This window comes from Pinus tabuliformis, chromosome 7 (genome assembly GCF_031772625.1).
Source record: "Pinus tabuliformis cultivar Carrire ecotype Pingquan chromosome 7, CPIR1, whole genome shotgun sequence".
Lineage (NCBI taxonomy): Eukaryota > Viridiplantae > Streptophyta > Pinopsida > Pinales > Pinaceae > Pinus > Pinus tabuliformis.
Genome location: NC_142293.1, coordinates 1,252,964,700 through 1,252,990,166, shown reverse-complemented (window position 1 = coordinate 1,252,990,166; position 25,467 = coordinate 1,252,964,700). Strand labels below are relative to the sequence as shown.

The 25,467-nt window shown below is 39.4% G+C and overlaps 1 protein-coding gene across 1 annotated transcript in view; it reads left to right on the top strand.

Annotated features, from left to right (window-relative positions):
- Window positions 1-25,467, top strand: part of UGLYAH (ureidoglycine aminohydrolase) — a 369,965-nt gene that overhangs the window by 32,676 nt on the left and 311,822 nt on the right. Inside the window, exons 3-6 of the mRNA XM_089459625.1 lie at window positions 7,711-7,798; window positions 7,906-7,982; window positions 8,344-8,383; window positions 8,971-9,034. Of these exons, the coding sequence (XP_089315751.1) occupies window positions 7,711-7,798; window positions 7,906-7,982; window positions 8,344-8,383; window positions 8,971-9,034 (269 nt within the window). The remainder of the gene's footprint in view (window positions 1-7,710; window positions 7,799-7,905; window positions 7,983-8,343; window positions 8,384-8,970; window positions 9,035-25,467) is intronic.

Here is a 25,467-nt window from a genome sequence, read left to right as displayed (position 1 = left end):
GGTGATTGCTCTTGCTTGGGCTTTGTCTTCACCTCAGCTCTGATACCATGTTAAATTATGGTATGTTCTATGCTTAGAGCAGTTTACTTATTTTTCTTCTTATTAGCCACAGATTAGCAATCACATATACATTAAGTAAAGTGCAGATAGAACATTAAATGATCAATAGAAAACAAGCCAAGACAAGAGACACAAGATGTGGCGGCTAGCCAGGGACAAACCCCAATGCGGGGAAACCCTTTGATCAAATCTTCTTTTATCTTCAATAGTTCAGCAGAGAGAAATAGTACAAAATCTGAATTCTGTAATTTTATATCAGCAGCAGCAAACCCTAGATCAGCAAAGTCAAACTTGGTCAAACTAGCTGAAATTGACCTCTAAAATACTTGGTCAATTTCCGGTCAACTTGTCCTCGAACAGCCTGAAGAAACAACCCTTGAACAGCCCCAAAAGTTCAGTCAATTTGCAGATTTCTGAAGTCAACTTGCAGCCCTAAACTAGGGCAGTCAACACTGATCAAACCAGAGGTCAGATCACCTCGATTTTCGTGCCAAAAATTGCGGCTTGCCTAGGAGAGGCAACCACACCCAATCCACACTTCTGGAAGGTCAACGCTTGGTCAACGTTGGTCAAAGAGATGACCTGCTGCCCTAGCGTCCTTCTTTCTGTGTCTTCCTTGCCCTAGGACGTCTTCCTTTCAGCCACACGTGTGTGAGAGAGAGAGGCTCCTTTTATGCGTAGGGGAGAGAGAGAGAAGATGAGTGAATTGAATTGTCCAAATGAGGAGAATGCTCCTTGTATTTATATGCAAACGTTGAGGTTGAATAGACATGATTGTTGGGCTTCTGAGCCTACATAAGTTTGCTGGCCGACCTTGACAATTTGTCCATAATCAAAATAAATTCGTATCTCCATAAATACTTATCAGAATCGGATGATCTTTAGATCAATCCTACACCCTTGATGAGAGGAATCTAGGAAAAATATCAGAAGCCATAAATAAGGTGATCCACATGGAGTTTGGCCCTAGTTGCCAATTTTAACAAGAGGATTTGACCTTAGCTTGAGGAGCATGATTGGAGGTAGAGAAGGTAAGTTGTACATGTTGTGAGGGCAATCGGTATGAGCCCTAGTGCATGACAATGACAACGTATGTGAGTTGTGGCACATGAAAATGGCTCACTTGCACTATAGAGCTTTACCATTGTTATGGGAGATGGACACTGGTCTTTTGGAGTTCAAGGTAGAGCAGAATGGAGTGTGCAAGGGATGTGTGCATGGCAAGTATGTCAAGGTTGCATTTCCAAGCAGCGAGAGCAAGTCCAAGGGTGTGTTGGACTTGATACATTCAGATGTGTGTGGTCCTATGTCAGTGGAGTTTGTGATGGGGTATTGCTATTATGTGATATTCATAGACGATTTCTTTAGGAGGACTTGGATATACTTCTTGAAGGCCAAGGATGAGGTCTTTAGTCAGTTTCTGGAGTTTAAGGATTTTATGGAGAACTAGATGGGGAAGAAGATTAAGGTCCTTAGATCATACTGTGGGGGTGAGTATACACCTCCAATGAGTTCAAGAATTTTTACAAGGGGGAAGGAACTAAAAGGGAGTTGATAGTGCCGTATAATTCGCATCAGAATAGAGTGGCAGAGAGGAAAAACAGGGCCATCATCGAAGCATCCAAGGCTATGATCCATGATTAGGATCTACTTATGTTTCTGTGGGTAGAGGCATGCAACACGGCTGTCTATTTGTAGAATGGGTGTCCTCATAAGATTTTGAATGACAAGATTCTTGAGGAGGTTTTCACAAGAGTGAAATTGGAGGTGTGCCACCTTTGCAACTTCGGTAGTCTAGTTTATGTCCACATATCGTAAGAGAAGAAGACTAAGTTGGAACCCTTAGTAGAGAAGGGAATTTTTGTTGGATATAATGAGACTTCAAAGGCCTACAAGCTCTACATTCCAATGTAGGGAAAGATAGTGGTTAATAGGATGTCAAATTCGAGGAGGGGAGGACCTATAGGAGGTCACATGGATTAGATCTAGTAGTGGTAGAGGATTAGGAGTGAGAGGCTCCAAAGATTGAAGAGGGACTAGAAAAACTAGTAGTAGGGACACAGTCTTCTGATTAGGAGGAGGAGCGAGATATTCCTTCGAGTTCTCATAGGAGGAGGCAGAGATGGGCTGAATAGACATTGAGAGTTACTGAGGAGCATGTGGAGGCTCCTAGCAACACTTTCATGAAGAGTAGACCACTAAGGAGATTTTCTAGTTCCATGGCCTTAATGAACAATATTTGTGAGTTTGAACCTTCTACTTTTGAGGAGGCAGTAGACTAGTAGGTTTGGAGGGATGCCATGGTGGAGGATACAACTCCATCATGAAGAATGATGTCTAAGAGATTGTATTGAAGCCTAAAGGGAAATCAATGGTTACTTCTCAATGGATTTATAAGGTCAAACTTGCAGCAAATGGTAGTGTTGAGGAGTATAAGGCGAGGTTCGTGGCGATAAGGTTCTTCCAGAAGGAGGGAGTAGACTATGAGGATACTTTTGCTCTTGTTGCTAGATATGCATCTATCAGGGCAATTATTTCCATTGCTTCAGAGATGGAGTGGAGGATACATTAGATGGATGTGAAGATTGCCTTCCTCAATGGGGTAATTGAGGAAGAAGTGTATATTGAGCAACCTTAGGGATTTGAGGTGCATGGGAGGGAGTCCCATGTATGTAGGTTGAAGAAGACATTGTATCGTCTTTAGTGGGCACCTTGAGCATGGTACTCAAGGATTGATGTGTACTTTCTTAGCTTGGGCTTCACCAAGAGTGAGGTAGATTCTAACTTGTACTATGTACTTGTTGATGGTGATTCACTCATCTTGGTGCTCTAAGTGGATGACCTCTTCTTGACAGGATCTAAAAGGCTCATAGAGATGCGCAAGGAGGACCTTTCTTTGGAGTTCAAGATGAAGGATATTGGGATGATGCACTACTATTTGGGATTGGAGGTGTGGCAACAATCAAGAGTGATATTCATTGGGCAGGGCAAGTATGCAATTGATATCCTAAAGAGATTCGGGATGGAGGATTGCAGGCTTATGTCGACACCCATGATTACCAACTTGAGGAAGCTTTATGCTTGTAATAGTGAGTTGGTGGATCCCATGGTGTACAAGAAACTAATAGGATCCTTGATGTATCTGGTCAACACTAGGCCTAATATTTGATTTCCTATGAATACCCTAAACTAGTTTATGGTGGAGCCTAGGAGGATACATTGGGTGGCAACGAAATATGTGCTCAGGTACTTGAGAGGTACAATGGAGTATGGACTTAGGTATGTCAGAGTTGGTGGAGTGTAGTTGCAAGGCTACACAACTTCAAATTGGTTTGGGAGTGTAGTGGATAGGAAGAGTACTTTAGGTTTTTGTTTCAGTTTGGGTCAGCTATGATCTCATGGTTCAGTGAGAAGTGAAACTCAGTAGCACTTAGCTCAACAGAGATCGAGTACATGGTTGCGAGTCTAGTGAGTTGTGAGGCCATATGGCTTCACAAAATGCTCATAGGTTAGTTGGTCTTCAGATGGGGCCCATAGTGATTCATTGTGACTATCAAATTTGCATCAGGCTTTTGAAAAATCCAATGTTTCATGGCAGGTGCAAACATATAGAGATCAGGTACCACTTCATCAGAGACAGGGTCCAAAGAGGTGCTGTGAGATTGCTGTACAAATCCATAATGAGTAGGTGGCAGAAATTCTTACCAAGCCCCAGGTGAAAGGCATGGAGTATGGACTTCGGCATGTCAGAGTTGGTGGAGTGTAGTTGCAGGGCTACACAACTTCAATTTGGTTTGAGTGTGTAGTGGATAGGAAGAGTACTTCAGGTTTTTGTTTCAATTTGGGTCAACTATGATCTCATGGTTCAGTGAGAAGTGAAACTCAGTAGCACTTAGCTCAATAGAGATCGAGTACATGGTTGCGAGTCTAGTGAGTTGTGAGGCCATATGGCTTCACAAAATGCTCACAGGGTATTTGGTCTTCAGATGGGGCACATAGTGATTCATTGTGACAATCAAATTTGCATCAGGCTTTTGAAAAATCCAATGTTTCATGACAGGTGCAAACATATAGAGATCAGGTACCACTTCATTAGAGACAAGGTCCAAAGAGGTGTTGTGAGATTGCTATACATATCCACAGTGAGTAGGTGGCATAAATTCTCACCAAGCCCTAGGTGAAAGGCAAGTTTGTGTTCTACAAGGACAAGCTAGGGGTGGTGGGGAATCTCTCCCTTGCTAGGATGGAGTGTTGATTTTATGGCATCGAAAGGTCTTCTACATAGGCTAAGTGTCTAACATGAAGGAGAAAAGCCCTCTTTAGGTGCTTGTTCAAGAGGAGCAAATAATGCGATTTCTTTCATAAGCTTTAACTTAGGAAAATCACATTAATCAATTTAATTGATTAATGTTGGCTAATTGAGCAAATTTTTAAGGATAAATAATTTAATTATTTAAGTGACTTAGATCTAATCTTGACCATTGATCTAAGTGGGTTAGGATTTAATCCCAACTATCTATCACTTTGGCGATTGAGGGGTGGGGATTTCGCTCAATTTAAAATCATAAAGAGAACCTAAGGGAGAGGATGAAGACATACAATTACATTGTTGAAGAAGAGATTTTCTCATGAGTGTAAGGCTCGAGTGATTGAGGAGAAAGCGGTTACATGTGCAACAAATTTTTGCAAGGAGAATTTGAGAGGGATGAGATTTCTGAAGGGGGCGAGATTTGGAGGAGAGAGGCTGAGTTTTTGGAGTAGGCTGAGACTATGAGGAGAGGTCGAGATTCCCAGCAAGTCTCATGTGAGGAAGGGAGTTGAGATTTTCCTTGGGCACAACTGTATATGTGGAGGCTGAGAAATTTCTAGGGCCGAATTATCTTCCAGAGCAACCATTTTCAGGAGGGCCAAATTCTTCCTCTGGCTGAAAACCTTCGGGCCATTTCCAGGTTCTAATATTGTTGTATTTTTTGTGAATTTTTTGCTACCCAGAAGATGCTATTACCTAGTTAATTATTCAGATTACTTGTACACAACAAAAATAATTTAGTAGCTGAAAGTAATGAATAAAAACATGAACAACACCATTCACCAAATAATATTTGCAGTGGAGTACATGAGAATCCAATCACACAAATAACAAATATTTTTGGACAAACATCCTTGGAAAAACCCCAGTTTGGGGAAAATCAATTTTTAGGTCAAGGGTTTTATTATTAATCTTCAACAAATTTGCTATTGAGTAACTACATAAATTGCTTGCCTCTCACTGCAAAGCTCCAACAAATTTATCTTCTTATCTGCTGATTACATTGGCTAGGGAAAAATCTCCATGGTCCTCTTTTGCAAATTGCACTGCCTCTCCGCCAACTCGCACTGACTCTCTAGTAATTCGCACTAGCTCTCCAACAATTCACGTTGCCCTTTTTGGCGCTCGCACGACCTCCTGGCAATTTGCACTACCACCCAAAGATAATATCAACCTCCACACATGCGAATTTACTGAGCAACTCAGCCTCCTCCCGAAGCTCACAACTTCCACTGGAAAATTTCGGCCTCCTATAGAAAATAATTCGCCCAACAAAACTCCCTCTGTAACTCAAAAACTAGAAGTCTTTAAGAATAACCCTAGAAATATCATTCTCAATACTGCTACTGAAACCCTCCTGGCGTCTCACTGAAAACTCACCCAAGTATGATCTGTCTCCAATGCTGCTCATCGATCTCGCCTTATAGTCTCTCATTCACAAGTGAATGACCACAATTAGAAGTTAACTTGTCCCAAGAGATGGCTAAGATCATCTTAAAAACTTTCTACAAGCTTCTAGATGCAAATCGATGTTATCTCAACTAATGTCAATTAATTAACCACTTTCCTTAAGTTTTAACTTAGGAAGTATTTAAAAATCACTATTTGACTTAATTAAGACATTTTCCTTAGGTGAAACTTAGGAAAAATTACATTGGCTTGGAGATAATTAATTCCTTTGTGTTCATAGCTAATGACACATCTCAAGGCTAGAACACTTGTCCGAGCTACAATATTTATCATTTTTTGTGTAATTTCTCTGTGGATCTAGGCCCTAAATTTTCCAGATTTCAACATAAAGTGAAGGGAGATTTATTTGGTTGAATTTCTGCTGTCTTGTGGTGATTTCCTATTTATTTTTCCGCTGCATATTTTAATTTTGAAGTTGAGAACACCAATGCATTTATTTCAGCAGTTTCAGAATATTAATTTGAGCATAAATTATTTTCAGGGTAATAAAATAATTTTGAGAAAAAATAAATCATATCTGGTGTGAAAATTTCAAGACATTATTTCATATCTTCTAGATGGAGTGACCTTTGTTGGATAGGATAGAGACCACATGATCCACTTGACATGGTCAACCATGATGGGGATAAGTTCTATCTACTCCATTATTTTATATTTCCTTAACTTGTCATGGAGTTACGAAATTATTGTAGTTTGTTGTGAGAAATATGTAGCTACCTTTATAAAAAGGAGCTTTCTCTTCATTCATGATTGGATTTTGGGTGATTTGAGAATATGGAGAAATTGAGAAGTGATATGAGAATGAGTTTGGAGATGATGATGTATTGTGCTCCATTGTATATCAAGCTTGAAGACTACTGACAAAATGAGGTATTGCTTATAATTTGATTGATTATGTTTATGTTCTTCAATTGTTGTTAATATGTTGTAGAGGCTTCTTGTTTCCATGCTTATGTGAAGGCTTGTAATGAAACCATTTATCTAGAAGTAACACGATTTGAGGAGGTTCTCCCTCTTGTTATATTTGCAGTTTGCACTTGTTATCCATCTTCTATCAAATTAAGTTGCATATTGGAAGTACATTTTAGCCATAAAACAACACCTTCATATTAAGATTCACGAGTGGCATCCCCGACCATCCAAGATTAGTTTCTATAATGCATTTTCAACAAACACTTAAGAGTAAATTGCATCAAATTAGTTCATTTTTCCTTAAGTACATACCTAAATTATGAATGTATCAACTAGTTTTTTCATACATTAGATGTTTAAATGTGGTGAATTATCCCTTTCTACCATATAGCATAACAAAAATAGTTGTTTGAAACAAATTAGTCGTATTATTTCATGCAATATTTCATGACTCCATTAGCCCAATAAATTGATAGCCACTGGTCCGATATCATTCCATTTTCTTGATCCTTCCGCCCTTTCCTTTCTTTCTCATAGCCCCTTCCCATTTCCATTTCCTTCTATACACTATAACTTTTGTTTTGTTATGGTTTACTCTTCAAACTTCACCTTGAGCCTCCACTTCATAGCCTTAACAATCCTATCTTAGGGAAGACCTCCTTGTGTTGGAGAAGAGGCAACCTAAAGTTTAGGGAAGAGCACTTGAGGTGTTAGTGGGCAGTCTTCCTGAGTTGCACAAAGTTAGCACCTTGGTGCTTGGGACTTTACACATTGTGATTGCTAGATTTTGTTAGAATAATATTTTATTCAGGTTGCAGTAACATGTAAATAGGCACACAAAAGCTTCTCGGCATGAAATTACATAACAAGATTGAAGTCAAACCTGTTAAATTAGGATGTTTCAAGTGATAACTTATCAACTTACACAGACAACTTTCTCATTATTTGTTTTCTTGCAGATTTACCTGGTTTTACACGAAGTGTATATAAGAGGGACTATGCTCTCATCACACCTGAGAGTCATGTTTTCAGTGCCATTCCTGGCTGGTACTCTCATACTGTCTTCTAAACTACAACTGGTTCTCTCTTTTTGGGATAGAACATCTCTAAGTCTTGAGGTTATCTGATTGTTGTTGTTTCCTCTGATCCTGCAGGACTAAGACTACTGGAGCATATGTGATTACTCCGGCTATGGGTTCCCATTTTGTCATGTACCTGGCACAGATGGAAGGTCTAGGACTCTGGAACTATGTACATCCTTATGTTTCACAATGATACCAGCACCTTATCTTTCGTGCAGATTATGAAATAGTTTTCTGCTTACTGACAAGTTCGCCACATGAATTAGTGTGACATGAAATTTTTTCTAGCCAATTTTTCACCTGACCTACTACATTGTTAGACATGTACACGTTTTGGACAATGTTACTTTTGGCCGTCTCTAACTTTTTATTCCTTCTTTTTCTCACTTCCTTTGGTCATTTGCTTATTCTCTTCTTAGAGAGGGTTGCGAGCCCTTCAATGGCGATAGTTTATTCATGTTATAGTTTTTGTGTTGGATGAGCTCTCATTTGCTTTATTTTTTTCACCAGAGAACTCAACATCAGCCCTTCCTCCACAGGATGTTGAAAGGTCAGGTTCATTTTCTTAATAAATCTTTTATATTCTAGTTACAAGTATATGGTTTGTATGGGAGGTTGGACATTTTATATAGATTTAAATAGAATATATTTTAACTTGCTGGCAAAAAGTCTTTGCTTCCCAAAACTTCATTCTCGGAAGTTAGGATATTTGTGATCCCAAAAGCATTTGGAAGTTTTTGGCTTTCAAGCCATGATTTCCTCTCCTTAACTATCTGTCTTTTGCTGTCACAGGATTCTTGTGGCCTTACCACTATTTGCATTTCTTCTACCTTTTCAAATGCTTTCCCCTTTAGTTGCTGAACAGATTCAGCTTCTCTCTTCCCCTTGTTATTTTCCATACAACCCTTTTCAATTCCTTCTTGTATGCATCACTTTCAATGGCCTTACCCTTCACTATTCTATTTGTGGTGCCTTTCTTGAAAATCTAGTTTGTTATTTCATTTTCTGGGAAATTTATATATCTAAGTTTTCCCATTTCAGCTCATTGATGTGGTGTGTATTGGTTAATCATTTTAACTCTAAATTTTGTGACACTGGTTATTTTATCCTTCATCTAATGGATACTTCTCTTTTCAGGTTTCTATTTGTTGTTAAAGGTGAGGTGGTTCTGTCAGGAGGTTCTGTGGTTACTAAGCTACTTGTAAGCTCTCTCTTCCTTTTCTTATTCATCATTTTCTTAACCTAGTTTTGTGAATGTACTAAGGTTTGTTTTCATGTGTTCTTTGAATTTGCCATTTGCATCACATCCAGGATGCTGGCATCAATGGATGGAACTTATGGCTTTTGAAGCTCGAAGATATCTTCATTATTTTTTTAAAAATCTACAAGTTACGATTCTCTGCAAGACCTTTATGCATACAAGCTATAGTCTGTGTTTTTCAATTCTGTTCTGGAATTTTCTGCTGCATTTCACTACAACAGACATTCACAACAGGGATCCTTGAATTAGATTGCAAGACATCAAGAACATGAAAAGAAGAAATGAGAAAACAATTATTTTCTTAATTTGTGGAGCAACCAAGTTATCAGGCATGTTTCAATCATCATTTTTCTGGGCGTCTGAACTTGTGGAGGTTTTTCCCTCTGTTTCATGGGCATGGGCATCTAAATTTGTGGAGTGAAAACAAGAATTCGTGGACATTTTACCCTCAATTTCCTTGGCATGGGAAGCTGTTTTCATTGGCATCTCAAATCATGGTGGCGGAATAACTGTTCATGGGCATTTTCCCCTCGATTTTTTGGGTGTGAGCATCTGTTTTTATTGGTATCTGAACTTTTGGAAGCAAAGCAATTTGTGGTTTTGTTAATTTCCTGCTGCAAATTGTGTGTTTGGGCCCTTGTTATTCTTCATGATCCGAATTTTGAAGGTCAGACGTGAGCCACGGGCTTTTCTCCAGTTTTTCCTGCTGTCGACTGACTATTTTACCACACTGCCTGAGGCAACCACGAAGGTGACAATTTGAATTCCAGTGCTTTAATATCATTGTAAATTTTCTGGCTGCCCCAAACATGATGTCTACCTCCATGGAGACTCCTTAGCAGCTGTAAGTGAAAAGCCCCTACGTTCATTACAAGAGACTGCATAGCAGAATGTGTGAGATGGGAAAGGTAGATGCAGATCTCTTTACCCTGGTTCAGAAGCTATAGGACCAGCATTCTGAGAAATATAGCCTTATAACGTAATTAAATCTCAAATTTATGTGCAGGACCAGAAGATTTCTGGCCTTGAACAGTTGCCTACAGTCCTGGTTGAAGGCATCCAACTCTTAGGAAATAAAACTTTAGACCTAATGTCAAGGCAAACAGAGATCCTTCTTCAACAGTAGAATCTTAACCAGGAAACTGTAGCCCAACAACCATCCTTTAAATGAAATTGCTGAACATAGTTAATGGGTGCAGGTTGTTAAAGGGAAGAAGGTGCTACCTATTGTTGAATTGGCTGAATAGACAAAAGGATAAAGAAGAGAGGGGCAGACATGCTGAGGACTTAACGTCAGAGTCTGTGATCTCTTATGCTCCTCCAATTCCTTACGTATTGGTCATGCATTTATCCATGACACTCTTATATTAATTTGGATAAAACTTGACTGTCATTGGACTCTCTGCTTACCATCTGCTCTTGGTCCACTCAGGATCACTTCTAAATTCTCAAAGCTAAATAACGTTACATGGATATATGTACCCACACCTCAGGTATACATGCTAAATGGGAATGTCATACGTGGGGTACATCCTAGGTATGGCTAGGCTGCATCCAATTCAAAAGGGTATGTAGGGGATGCAGGGTTACATACCCACCCCTATACTTTGTGCCTCAGACTTTTGAATATATCCTGTGGGATGGAGAATGTCCATGTGCCCCCTACATGGGGTCAACCCATGCCAAAGAAAAAATGAAAAAAAATCTGATCATACACCTTGGGTACACATCCCTGATGGGGACTCTGTACTTGGGATATGGCGTACATCCTAGGCAAGGTTGTACCCAATTTGATAGGGTATATACTATGTAGGGGGCTTAGGGGGTACATTCCTACCCTTATTCTTTGTGTTTTGGACCTCTAGAGGTACCCTGTGGGATGAGGGATGTCCACACATCCTCTGTGTGCGGTTTTCCCCATGTGAAAGAAAAAATAAAAGAAAAAAATCTTGAGTGTTCCAGCCCTTTCCTTTTTTGTCCAAGTACCCTCTACCTTAAATTAAAACCCTAACTTGACATGCTTTCACGATTTGTTATTCTTTTTTGGCTATTGTTGGGTGTCCTTTATTGTTGACATTGATTTGGCCATGAAAAATCAGAATTGCAGATGATTTCTTGAATGTCTTCCTTGAATTGTAATTTTATCATTCTATTGCTGTCATGGTATTGTTCAATGGAGAATCTGTAAGTTGAAATTTGAAAAATTTAATATTTAGTACTTTAGTATATTTTTATAGATTGGAGTAGGGTACCCTATGTTTTATATCCTTGCTGTAATCTACAATATGGAGGGGAGTATCCACATGTATTGGGTACAAATCTGTTAGCTTTTGGGGTTACTCCAAAAGTATTTTCACTGTCCTCGGAGAGCACTTCTTCTCTTAGTTCTTTGGCAGTGCTTCATGGACACATGGATGGCTGAGTTGTGGGTGGATGCTTGACCTTGGTTAGAGTGCTAGCATGGTGCCATTACTTAGGAGGTTGTTACTTCAGTTGACATGTTGACAAATCCAATGGGTGCACATAAGGGGGGAGTCAGTTGCTTGATTAGGGAAAGTACATACTGAGGAGGAGGAGCATTGGGCACTTAGCCCTTGGAGCTTGGGACCATGTTGTTAATTTGGAAGCTCAGGGATAAATTCCTTTCATTGGACAATATTCCTCATTCAGAGAGGCCTAAAATTGCCCTGGAAGCACTCAATTTGGTTAAGAAAAAATTGTTTTTTGAAGTAAAAACCCACAATGGCACAAAAGTCAAGGTTGGCCTAAGGGACAAATTAGCCCTCCTCGAATGCCTATAAATACAAGTCAAGTTGCTCTCATTTGGACATCATCTCATCACACATTCTTCTTCTTCTTGGAGGTTCGATACATCTGAAATATTGCAGGTCTTCATCCACATGTGCGAAGAGGAGAGAGGACAAATTGCAGGAGGCCGAAATCTGTTTTGACCAGCGTTGACTTTTGGTGATTGGGCATAGTTTGACTTGATTTGACTTGGGTTTTTGGACTGTTTTGGAGGACCAAAATTATTGGCATGAGGACCGAGGTTTTCTGGGCATGTTGACTGCAGGCTTTGACCACAGATCTTCTCTCTCTGTTGACCAGGTTTGACCGAGATTTTTGGAGCTGTTTTGACTGAGGTTTGACCAGCATTGAAGGCCGAGTTTGTTGACTGTTGACCAAGCTCTTGGAGGACTGTTTTGACTATTGACTTGGACTGGTTAGGGCACATTTGACTGCTGTTGACTTGGAGATATTTGCATACTTTGACTTTGACCAGATTTGACTTGGGAAAGATTTGACTATTGGCTCATCATTTGATATTGGTTGGTTGACTTTGTTGGATAGTCAAAGGATTGACTTTGACTCATTGATGTACTCTTGTTGCTGAACATTTTATGACAATCTAATAAGAAGAAGAATTTGAAAGGGTTTTCCCCCTTGTGGGGTTTTTCCCTGGTCTTTGACCAAATTTGGTGTCTCTTGTCATTGCTTCTGATTGTCTCTTATTGTTCATTGTATTTACTATTCTATCTACAATTGCTATTTTCTACTGGAATATTGAATTGAAGTTAAGAATTGGGCTAAAGTAATTTTAACAACATAGAACAGTGGAAAATTAACACATGTCATACACAACTTGGAGGTTGGACACTTGACTTGAGGACACTTGTGTTGATCAACATACTTCATGGAGGTTGCTGATGCTCCCATACACATGTTGAGGAGGAGCATTGGAGGTTTACGATTGTTACCGCAAAATCTAGGAGGCCTAGTGGAAAGCCTCACGAGGCAACCTAGGTCTTATGGAAACAAGAGATTAGCCACCATTGTCACCTCAGTGGCTTCTCCCTAGCTATTTAGTGGTGGATATTATCCACAGAAGGGAGGCTTCCCTAAAAAGATCACCAACAAGATGTTCAACTAATAAGGGCTCAAGGGTGATGCAAGGTCTAATAATTGAAGGGGAAGGTACTAGCCAAGCCTTGAAAGGCCAAGATAAGAGTTGCCAAGAGTTCAAGTATACTTTCCTAAGATCTTTATGACTTCGAATAAAGCTACTATAGGTTATAGTTCTATGATATGCAGATATAGGGCATGCAATGGCATATAGTAGCTTGAGAAATAGCCTATGAGTGATAAGATCAACAAAGGAGCAAAGGCTATTGAGGAGGTAACCAAAGGTTAGGAAAACAATATTTTTATGACTGAAAATGCATATGAGAGCAATAAATATCAAGGCATCAACCCTATTCTTGGGGTGAAAACATGCAATTAATGCTATATTTTGCCTTTTTATATTTATTAAATGCAATACCTTTCAATAGGGAATAACAACTGGACAATAAATTGGTATAAAATGCATATTTAAGCTAATCCTAAGCTTAGTTACCATAATTTGAAGTCTAAAAAATTTAAAATAACCACCACAAGCTAGTCTAGAGCCTCCTCTCAAATAGCTTGAGAAATATCCTGTAAGTGATAAGATCAACAAAGGAGCAAAGACTATTGAAGAGGCAACCGAAGGTTAGGCAAACAATGTTTTTATGGCTGAAAATGCATATGAGAGCAATAAATATCAAGACGTCAACCCTAATTTTGGGGTGAAAACATGTAATTAATGCTATATTTCGCCTTTTAATATTTATTAAATGCAATACCTTTCAATAGGGAAATAACAACTAGACAATAAATTACTATAAAATGCGGATTTAAGCTAACCCTAAGCCTAGTTACCATAATTTAAAGAGTAAAAATTTAAAATAACCACCACAAGCTAGTCTCGTGCCTCCTCTCAATTAGGCAATGGAGTCAATAATGGTGAGATCAAAGATAGATGAACCTAGATGAGGAGAGTAGAGGACTAAGAAGCCTTCCTTAGAAACCCTAGCAACTTTCTTTGAGTGGAGATTTAAGATCAATGGAGGCATACACAAAGTTCCTTTGATGGATTCTTGAAAGACTAATTTTGCAAAGCATAAAGAAACAAGATTTTATGAAAGATACTGCACTTTTTAATATGGCAAAAAGAAACCCTAATTTCAAAAATTTGCATGCAAGATGGAAAACCAACAATAAACTTACACTATTCAATCAAGAATCACTTCATCAATCCAAGACAAGTCTGCTCATGCATAAATATCCCTCCTAGGACAATTCGTTCCACCAAGATCACATTGCTTCCAAGAGAAAATAGCAAGAGAGGTAGTGTGCACTTCTTAAGAGAGAAAAGTGATGTGAAGTGTGATGATAAAATGAAAGTGACTCCCCTCTGTATATATGAGAGAAACGAAGTCAATTTTCACCAATTTACAAGTAAAAGTCCTAAAAGTTTACTTGAGTATTCACCTAGGCCTAAAGGGTCAAAGGTGACCTTAATATAGCTTTAAAACATATTAAATACATCAAAATTACCCACAAACATGGGAATAAATGCTCTCCATGATGATGCCATTCTCTCAGAATGGGCGATCTCCATCAAGTGATAAGGTGGCTCATGAGTGCTTCTAATTCCAAGAAATCATCAAAGTGCATGGGTATATCCCCATATAACTCCTTCTCCACTATGATTTCATCTCCAAGGAGGTTTACATAACCTTTTGGGGCTAACATGGCATGTTTTGAGGTAAGCATTGGCACATGGGTATGATGTGTTAGCCCTCGCAAGTCATCTCCATGATCATAAATCTCATTTGGGCTTTGGAACAAGGCAACACCCATTAAATAGGATCAAGGTCAGCCTGGGGGTGTCCTGGGCAATGTTGCACGAAGCGGGAGCGAAGCGGAAGCGGAAGCGGGAGCGCGGAAGCGTCATTTTCCAAAAATCTAGGAAGCGAAGCGTCTGCTGTATATATATATTTTTTTATATTTTTTTGCATTTATACTCAAAACAAACATCCCAAATACCAAATTAATTGTAGAAGACATGAAAACATGCATATTTTTGCATAAATCAAGATAGATATGGCATCCATGATTCCATTGTAGTTACTAGTATGTACAACAATCATCTATATTCTAGCTATTACAAACATACATCAAATTTTTAAGCATATTATAAAACATAAAACATTTAAGCATATTATAAAACATAAAACATAGAGCATATTATGATTTATCTAGCAAGTGAGAAACTGTCAACATTTGTCATGTCCAAAATTCAAATAATAATGTTTACAAAATATGTCACTTGGTCACCGCCAAGCCAAAAAGGTTCAAAATTCAAATTCACAAGTCTACAAGTCTAATGAGTAATCTATGACAAAAAGTAGTAGATTGTGAATATATCTACTAATCTCTCCTCCTTCCACCACGAATAGAACGTGGTGGCGGGCCTCCACGTGGTGGCAATGAAGAAGATGGTGCCTGTGGAAGTCGTGGCACTGAAACTGATGAAGAAGAACCCCCTGCTGTTGGTGTTGAACCATGGAACCTAGGAACCAAGGGACCAGATGGGGGTGGGGGTGGTGGCATATCAACACGGTCATCATCATCCTAGAATTGCTCAAAAAATTCATGCAAAAAAAAAACACTAGTTAACAAAAAAATTAAAAACATGAATTAGAGAAATGCTTTATAAGGGAAAATTGGAAAATTCATACCACAATGGACATACCTGGAAAAGAGAATCCTCTAATTGCTCTAGTCGCAACACTCCATCCTCCAAATTGGGCTCCTCTAGATTCTTGTCTCAAATCAACAAGTCTTTATTAGACTTTGCATCTTCACAGTAATGGGACAACAATCGCAAGTTGTAATGAACATAAACCAAGCTCTCTGCCCGGTCTAAACTCAACCTGTTCCTTTTAACACTGTGGATGAAAGAATAAGAGCTCCAACACCTCTCTGCAGAAGAAGTGTTTACCACCTGTGATAGCACCCGCAATGCCAAACTCTGTAGAAGTGGAGTACCCCCTCCATGCATGTTCCACCACTCAAGAGCAGAAAAAGTCTCTCGATCTCTAATTGCATGCATGCTCCCAAATGGACCAGTGTTGAGCGTATAGTTGCTCACCTGTCTCCGTACCAATGCAGCCTCCTCCTCATCAGGGATTAATTTACTCAATGCAGCCATATATTTTTGGTGAACCTCTTGATCTTGGTGTGGTTTTCTCCTGCTTCCCCCCCCAGGTGTTGGTGTTGAAAGCCATGATGGATGATAGTATTTAGGTGTCAAAACATATGCTAATGCATGCAATGGAATATTTAGCATTTCCCATCGGTTTTGCACCTCTACACGAATATAATTGTACAAGGTGGTATCTCTAGGCTCAACAATGTCTTTAATCTGCCCCAACATGCTATCCATTTGCTCATACACCTCCCCAATTACTGGTCGATCTGAATCTGCAAACTTGATCATGTAATAAATTGGTTTGGTGAATTGCAAAATATATTTAACCTGTGACCAAAAGTAACTGTCAAGAACAGTGTCCTTGACTGCATTAGCACCATCTGTGTCAGTGTTAATTTCATCCCATGTTTCAGCACACACCAGATTAGTTAAAGCTTGTCTCACCTTCACTAGCCGCCTAAAGGTGAGGTAATAACTAGCAAATCTTGTCTTTGCAATTTTAAGCAATTGCAACTTGGAGTAAGTGCCATAGAAGTAGTTTACCCTTGTATGCCCTGTGATGAATTTAATGAGCTGCTTCCCTTTCCTGTAAACCTCAGCAATCCACCCACAATCTTTGTGTTTCACAATATCATGCATCAAAAGGTTCAATGTGTGAACCAGGCACCCAGACCAAAAGATGTTTGGATGAGTACGCTCAATAATTTTTCCTGTTGCCTTACAATTTGCTGCATTATCTGTGATCACTTGAACCACATTATTCGGACCAACATCTTCGATTGATTTCAATAGGAGATCTGCAATGTTTTGTGCAGTTGCACTGATGGAGGAGGAGTCATGACATGCAATAAATACTGCACCACTAGAAGAAACACCAAGAACATTTATCAAATGTTGGTTTCTAATATTTGTCCACCCATCTGATACAATGGATACCCCAGAATCCACCCACTCATTTGTAAAACGTGTCAAAGCTCTTTGAACCTTAGCTTTTTCTCTTTCTAATAACACTGTTCTAGCTTTCTCATAGTTGGGGGCCTTGTATCCTTTTGGGGCTTCATTGATGCCCTTTACCATGTCATGCCAATAGGGAGAGCGAAGCACATTGAATGGTACACCGCAAGCACAAAGAAAACAGACTATCTTTCCATCCACATCATCCCTCCCAGCAACATTAAGGAAATCCCCTATTGTTCTTCTACCTCCAGAGGTTGCAGAAGTACCATGAGGAGATGAGCAACTACCAAATTTAGAGGTTGCACTTGATTCAGAATGAGTTTTTGGTTTCTTGTTTTTTTGTTGTGCAGCCATCTCTATTTGGATGTATTTTCTTCTTTCTTCAGTTGAAATGTTTGGGCAAATTTGTACCCCCACAGAACCCTTTTTTTCATCACTGTCCAGCACCCCACAAAGATGCCTCCTCAGACGGGTATATGAACCACAATATGGTTTTCCTCCATGACAACCATGAGGGCACACAAATTTGTAAGATCCACCACCCTTTCCCCCATCAAGTTTGGTCACATAGTTCCACAAGGGTGTTGATGTACCTTTCCCATCTTGTGCTTCAGTGTCCCCTTCAAGTTCATCCCCTTCCTCTTCAAACCCTTCCTCCTCATCATACATTGGGTCACTACTATTAGGACCATCACCAATGTCCTCTTCTGTTTCTTCCCTTTTATTCTTCACCCTTGCCATCATTAAAACCAAGAGTGGAATGATACATAGAAGCCAAAAGAACACCATCTTGGAATATGGATATAGGTGGTGGACAACCTGTAAATAAAGGAGCAAGTAGAAACAATGGGAAAGAGTAGGAGAGGGAGGAGAAAAATACAATTTTTTTTTCAAAAAAACAAGGGAGTTTGGGGTTTGAACTTACCTCTTTAGCTCTTGTAGATGAAGTCCTCCAAGCTCTTGCTCCAAGCTCCTCCTCCTTCTCCTAGCTCCTCCTTCTTCACTCCTCCAAGCTCTCCTCTCTTCTCCTCTCCTTTCCTCTCTTCTCTTCTCCTCTCCTCTCTTCTCTTCTCCAACTCTCATAAACTCAAAGTGAGAAAATGAGGAATGAATGGGGGCTTTATTCTATTCATTCCTCACCCTAAACTCACCCTAAACTCACCCTAACCCACCCCCTCATTGCTAAGTTAAGTTAACTTTAAAAAAAAATTAAAAAAAATGAGGTATTTTCCCTTGCCCGCGCGGTTTTTTCGGAAGCGCTCTGAAGCGCTGCGTGAAGCGCACGCTTCCGGGCCCGAAGCGTGGCCACGCTTCTTAAAAACCAGGAAGCGTTTTAAAAAAACGGAATCGCGCTTCCTGGTGCGCTTCCGGAACGCTTCCGTACGGAGCGCGATTCCGGCCTAGGATCCGGGGGGGGGGGGCGCTTCCTGCAACGTTGGTCCTGGGTCCATTTGGGCACATCATCAAATAAGTCGACACCTTGGCTTCTTGGCACAATGTTTCAACATCTGGAGGCATAACAATGGGCACACAACCATGTGGAGTCTCATCAAAGGCCAATCTCTATCTCATGAGGCAATGGTGGGCTTACAAGGTTGTGTTTGCTCTGAACAATGGGCAAAACACCCTTTGAAAGGTGCTAGATAAGTGTCAAGTCTTCCTTCGAAGGATCTTTGTTGCATGATTAATGAACCGCTTGAAACATACCTTCATATTCAATGTTAGTGGCACAAAAATAGTTCACATAAACTTTGCCTTTTAATATCTTTCTAGGTCAAGATTTGTAAGGAAGTTACTACACTTGTGGTAGGGATGATTATGATTTAAACCCTATTAGGTGCTTCCAACCCTCGAGGGGAAGGGCATGTCATAGATAGACCCATCAATCCATATGTGATAATGATGGTGATGGAGTGGTCAAGACTTCAAGGAAGATGACCATGGTACCAACTGGATGGGGTCCAACATCTCTTATTACTATAATGAGAAGAGGGAGCATCATGGAGGCATGAGTTACCCCTTTCCTCGGCTTGCTTTTTCCACCCATTAAAAATGTTGTAGTTTCTTGCTCATCGGGGTTGAGACATTCGAGAGTTCCTCCTTTATGACGGAGTGTGATATGATGAGGAATTGGGTGATGGCTAATGGGGGGGTAGAGTTCATGCTAGGCTTTTGCCCACTTGCTTACTTTGTCTTAGCCATCTTTTGTATTTTTCTTTTCTTTAGTTGTGGCTTCATATGCTTTTATCATTCTTTCAGCCGCATTAATCTCTTAGGGCAAATTTCTGGCTCCTCACTCAAAGATGAGGATATAAGGTGCTAGTTCCAATGTCAAATGATGATCAACCCAAAGAATGGATGCATATAATAATGGAAACATGTAATGTGGTAAGTATGGAGTACCTTGGGCATGCTACTTCAATCAATGTCTCCTATTAGTGCCCCTCTTGAAGGAACCTCAGGAGAGGTCACTATGGTGTCTGGACTAGGGGCAAAGGATAACCTCTTAGGTTAAACATGGGAACAAAGGTACAATCAAGAGCTATCAATCTTCTAGCTTGGCTTGTGATCCATATTAGTATTCCCCAAAACATCAAATGAAAGCACATGACTACAAGAATGGTTAGTGTACCTTTTGATAGATGACCTTCTTTCAATAAGCATGTTAGATGGGAGAGAGCATTGACCAAAGCATAAACAAAGAGCTCTGATGCAAAGCTATCTATGGGCCATCATAGGGTTGTTGTCTATATGGTTGACAAATAAGGATAAAAATTCTCTTATGGGTTACCCACTTTTGGTGGGTGTTGACCACTATGTGTCAACGACCCATAGCAGTACACCCCCTTTTTTTCGCAAAAGGGTAGCGCTTGATCGTCATATTCGTACCGTTCGACTATCATCATCAGTCTAATCATGTTATTTTGTAAACCCAGTTTGCATGTGTAAATTGTAAATAATCTTAGCAGATCTGTGTCATGTATGTAATTGCCTAGGTAAACCTAATTTTCTAGTGATGATCTACGTTCCGGAAGGTTTTTTGTCGCACCGATCCATGATCGACAGAGTTTTCCTTCAGCCTAACCCCAAAGCCAGAATGGCTTTTGTCATTAGCATCTTAGGGGAGTCCTAGTGTGCTAGATTGAGTCTATGTAAAAGTGATTTGGGAATAATCCTAACTATTTGGTTAAGTTATTTTATTAAAAATTACTTGATCTGCTAGATTATATTTGTGTCGCAGAACTGGGTAGTCTATGAGGGTCTATGTCAAATGGGTGTTCCCCCTTGAGATGTAAAAATGTCAAAATCATGATGTAAAGTGTCTTGAGGGTTAGAAAATGTTTTATCCCCTCATAGGTCCTAGGTCCTAGGTAAAATTCCCAAAGGCTAGGTTCGAGGGTCCAAAAAAAAATAAATATATATATAAAATAAAAAAAATAAAAATAAAATAATAAAATAATAATAAGTCAAAGTTTTGAGGAAATAAATGCAAAATTTTAATTTTTTAATATCTTAAAATGCATTTAATTTAAACAAATGTGAAATTTCCTAAACATTTAAATTTCGACAGATGAGATTAAAAGAGATTTTGATCCTCATCGACGGTCGAGATTAATTTGACATGGATCACTCGAACTAGCCGTTGGAAAATTTATCTTTAAATAGGGTGTCAGGGGTCATTTGAATTCATTCGATCTGTGAGTCTTGTGCTAAAGAAAGCTCTCTTGTAATCATTTTTCATGTGCAATAAAGAAAGACTTTGGGGTTGAAATCTTGCTGGTGTTACTCTTCTGGAAATGCTGTAAGATGTTATATTTTTGTGCATGATTTTAATTTCAGCCATTGATGATAGCTTTATGAAGAGTGATTTTAAACACAGGTATCTTGTTTAGTCGCTAGGGTTTGAATGGTAGTTAAATTTCTGAATATGATGGCAGGTATCTCCATTAGATCTGGATTTTAGTATCGTTTTCTCCCTCTTTGTTAATGGTTGAAGTAAGTTGTGCAGGAAAATCTTGATTTCGAAGATCAACGAGCGTTTGGGGAAGTTCTTGGCTGAACTAGCCAACTCCTGAGAAGCACATTCTGAAGAGCCCAGCTAGTTTTGATCCCGGGCTTATCATTTGAATTTTTCTTGTGAATGCATGAAGGGTTTTCTGAAGCATCTCACGTTAAATTTAAAATTCTGAAAATATTTATGTGGCATACTGACAAATCTGGCTATTTAGAGCCTTTAAACTGTGAATATTGTAATTATTTAGCTGGTTTCAGGGTTTTTAGTTTTGTTTCTTGCATATTTTGTTTCTGGGTGTTTGTTTTTGTCATTACAGGTTGCAGATCTGAAGGTGTAGTCTTGTTCCGAAGCTAGATCTAGGCCCTGGAGGGTAAGATCTGGCCTCAACATCATTTTTGCAGGGATACTCTTCAAAGGATTTTCAAATTTTCTGAAGAAATTTGAGGGTTTGTCCAAGCTATCTGTCTGCTGGGGTTTCATTTTTGCAGAAAAACTTTGAAATTTTTAAGAGGTGAGAGCTGTCCAAACCCTCACTTGTGTGCTGCTGACTTGCGTGAAATTTCTGCCACAAACTCAAAACGCAGTTCCCTCTGTTTACCCACAACTCCTCCACGCATCTTCTCAAACGCTGCTCCTCTTGCATTTTTCTGCTCCCTCTGCAACTGTGTCTCTTCTCTGCCACCATCGTAGTCTCCCTCTTCATCTGCGTATCCATCCCACTGTTCCAAAGCTCGCCTCACCTTCATGCATCGATCCATTTTCTCATGCAGTAGCCGTCCCCTCAAACTCTCACTCAGCTCCTTCCTCGCTGCGTATTCATCCCTGTCCACACCTCCATTACTTGCTAAATCCGCGCTACGTAGCTCCTCATCCTCATTCACCCCTCGCTGTTGTGGTGTATGCACCCTCAAAAACCTGCACGCTGTTGTATCCGCGTCCCCTCACCTTGGCTCTCATCCATCTCCACATCTGCCCATTATCGCAGTCAACACTCTTCTGCTCTCACAGCTCCCATCGTTCAGCTTTCTTCCACTGCTCCGTCCAACTGCCATAACCTACTGCAGCTCCAGTCATCCTCACGTAGTCCTCTTCCCTCTGCGTGCTGTCCCTCCATGCCGCTGCCAGCAAATTCGAAACCCACGCAGCTAGCTTCATCAAATCCGCATCAATCCACGTAGTTCCACTTGCGTCTTCTGCTCCCTTTGCTCATCAATCATGTCCGTCGAGCAAGCTTCAACGCCTCACGCACACCTGCAAACACAATAAAAACACAAAATATTTTGATTTTCTTCATTTTCAGATATGATTAGGTTTTAGACTTAAGTTTAGACTTTTGTTTTTATTGTATAGTTTAGATTTTTTATTTTGATTTTCATTTAGATTTAAATTTTATTTATTTAGATTTTAGATTTTATAAATTTTCACTTTTTGTATATATATGATCAAGTGTTAGTTGTTACTTTTAATTTCTTTTAGTTTTAGGATTAGTTTAGCTTAGTATTATTTTAAATCAACTCCAAAATAATATCAAAAAAAAAAATTGAAATATTTTGTCACATTTAGTCTTGGCATATTCACTCAAGGATTTGTCACATTTACAATTTTGGTGTATCTTTTCCACTAAGGCTAAATTTTTTTAATGTGGGATTAATATTTGTCATTTTTATATAGTTAAATGTGCTTAAATTTTATATATTAGCTATCTGAAAGTGGTGAATCATTTTATGAACTGGTTAGCATTTGAATTTCATGGTTGAATAATGAATTTTGATCCTTTGAAATTTAATTGCTAGAGCTCTGTGCATCTTTTGAATATCTCACATCTGGTGAAATTAATTATTGCTTGATTGTTTTAATGCTCATCATATGCTAGACATTTCAGTAAATATTTTCAAGCAATTGTCAAAGGATTTGTTCATATTTCTATTTTCCAAGCAGCAGCAAACCAATTACTTGATCTAGCGAAGGCACTGGTCTTAAGTATTTAAAATCTAATCAAATTATCTCTAAGCTTTAATCAAGCGCTCAATTGCCTCGCTGTGTCTCCCAACCCAGCTGGTTCCCAGTTGGTTTTCCTTTATCCCATAGGGTCTACCCCCCTTAGCCTAGGGAGATGGCTTAAACGGAGAGATCAGGGATCAGGGTGACAGCGCCCGGTCTGAGCGTTGTCGCGGTGCTTAGACACTCTGTGCGACAACATTTTTTGGCGCCGCTGCCGGGGATAGAGTTTTTTCTGTCCTTGGTTTCTTCGACATTCGTCTCGTTTCTTTCCTCTCGTCCTTAGCTCCTTCCTTTCGAGTTTTTCCGTGTCATACTTTCTGTCCGGGTGGCGACTCCACTTCATATATCCTCTGCAAGAGTGTATACTAGAAGACATCCAAGTAGTTTGGTTAATCCTGCTCCTGATCCTGAAAGGGCTCTCAGAGTGCGATTACACAAACTCTCTTCTCGTACACTTCTTGTTAATCTCGGACAAGAAGCCCTATCTGATATCCATTTCCTTTTTACTAGCCCGGTCGAGCACGACATCATGGATATATTTGCCCCTTGCGATTTTTCTAACATTCAGGGTTATCCCAATGATATTCCAAAGCATGGAATGGATAAATTGCCTATCTTTCAGGGAGATAATGCAATTAGTGCTAATTCACATCTGAAAGCTTTTAGTTTGTGGATGGGTAAATACGTAAGGGCTGCTGATTTTAATCATGAAGATGTTAGAATGACCCTTTTTGTTCTAACCTTGGAGGGCGATGCTTTAGAATGGTTTACAGAAAAGCCTCGGGATTCATTTGATTCCTTGCAATCGATCGTTAATGCCTTTAAGGAAAAATATGGAGATAAGAGAGAAGGAAGACACCTCGTGAAAGCTATTAGCATAATCAAAAAGAGAGAGAATGAAACCGCTGAAGAATTTAACAAAAGGTTTAATGATATTATTAAAGAATTACCTCAAGATTATAAACCTATCGACAAATCTCTTCGAGATTTTTATATTGACACCTTTAGCCCTAAGCCATCCTATGAGTTAAGACGCGCTAAACTTCCTGATTATAGGGATTGCCAAGCCTTAGCAGTAGAACTTGAAAAGGACAAGGCAACATCTGGGAAGTCTGAAATCCCAGGTTTTGATAGGCATTCAACGAAATTGAAAGAACCTAAAGGAAAAGAGGTTCAAGAACCTGATCGCGAGCTTGTTTAGAAATTGCTTCAAAAGATCGAAAGCATGGAAGTTAATCAAGCGAAATTAACATCTAACCATGCTAAGGAGATAGCTACTTTGCAGAATAGGTTGGTCCAAATGGAAAGAGCGCAAATGCAAAATTTCCAGCCCAGAAATAATAATAATAATAGAAATAATAATTGGCAAAAGAAGGGTCAATCTAGTGAGCAGAGACCTCCTAATCCGCTTACGAATTTGGTTGATGATGCTCCGCCTTACTATCGGGTTTGTGATGCTCTTCATGAGGAGGCTACTTGTCCCATCGTTAGAAGAATTTTGGATAATGGAATGTTTGGGGCGGGTGATCAAATAAATGTAGTGGGTAAAGAGTTTCCTTTGTCTATGAACGATTGGATGGAGGTTAAGGAAAATAGTCGAGATGTTATGCATCCTTCGTCAGCTTTTGGTATAAATAATCTCGAAAATGAAGATGATAGTTCGGCTAAGTTATATGGCGAAAAACCTTCTCCAGAACAAATCATGGAAATTGCTAGAGATAAAGGATTAACTTATCAGAGAAGGGATAAAGATCGAGCAAGAATCCAATTCCCCCTCAAAACTTTAACCCAGGTTTAAACTCTGGATTAGATGTCGATTTGGGAAGTTGGTTTAACAATGCGAAAATCTGGGTTCTTGTCTCCAAGATTGTGAAAATCCCTTCCCAAAGAGATAAGTTACTAAAAGCTATTCAAGGTCCTCAAGCAAATGTTTCTCAACAGAAAGCCTCAGAAGTTGATTATCACGATGCTCCCATATATTTGCAAAGTTTAGATTCGGATAACAAAGATCATCAGCCTTTCTTTATCACCTTGATGGTTAATGGATATAAATTGAATAATTGCATGCTAGATTTTGGTGCATCAGCTTGTGTCATGACTAAGAGGGTCATGGAACAACTTAATTTAAGAGTTTCTAGACCCTACTACAATATATGTGCCATGGATTCTAAAAAGATTAAGTTCACGGTCTAATCAAGGATTTACAGGTCCACTTATTAGTCTACCTTGACATTATGATTGTCATGGACATTGTTGTTGTTGATGTGCTTGATGCTTGGGGTATGCTTTTATCTAGAAAATGGGCCTCTGATCTAGGAGGGA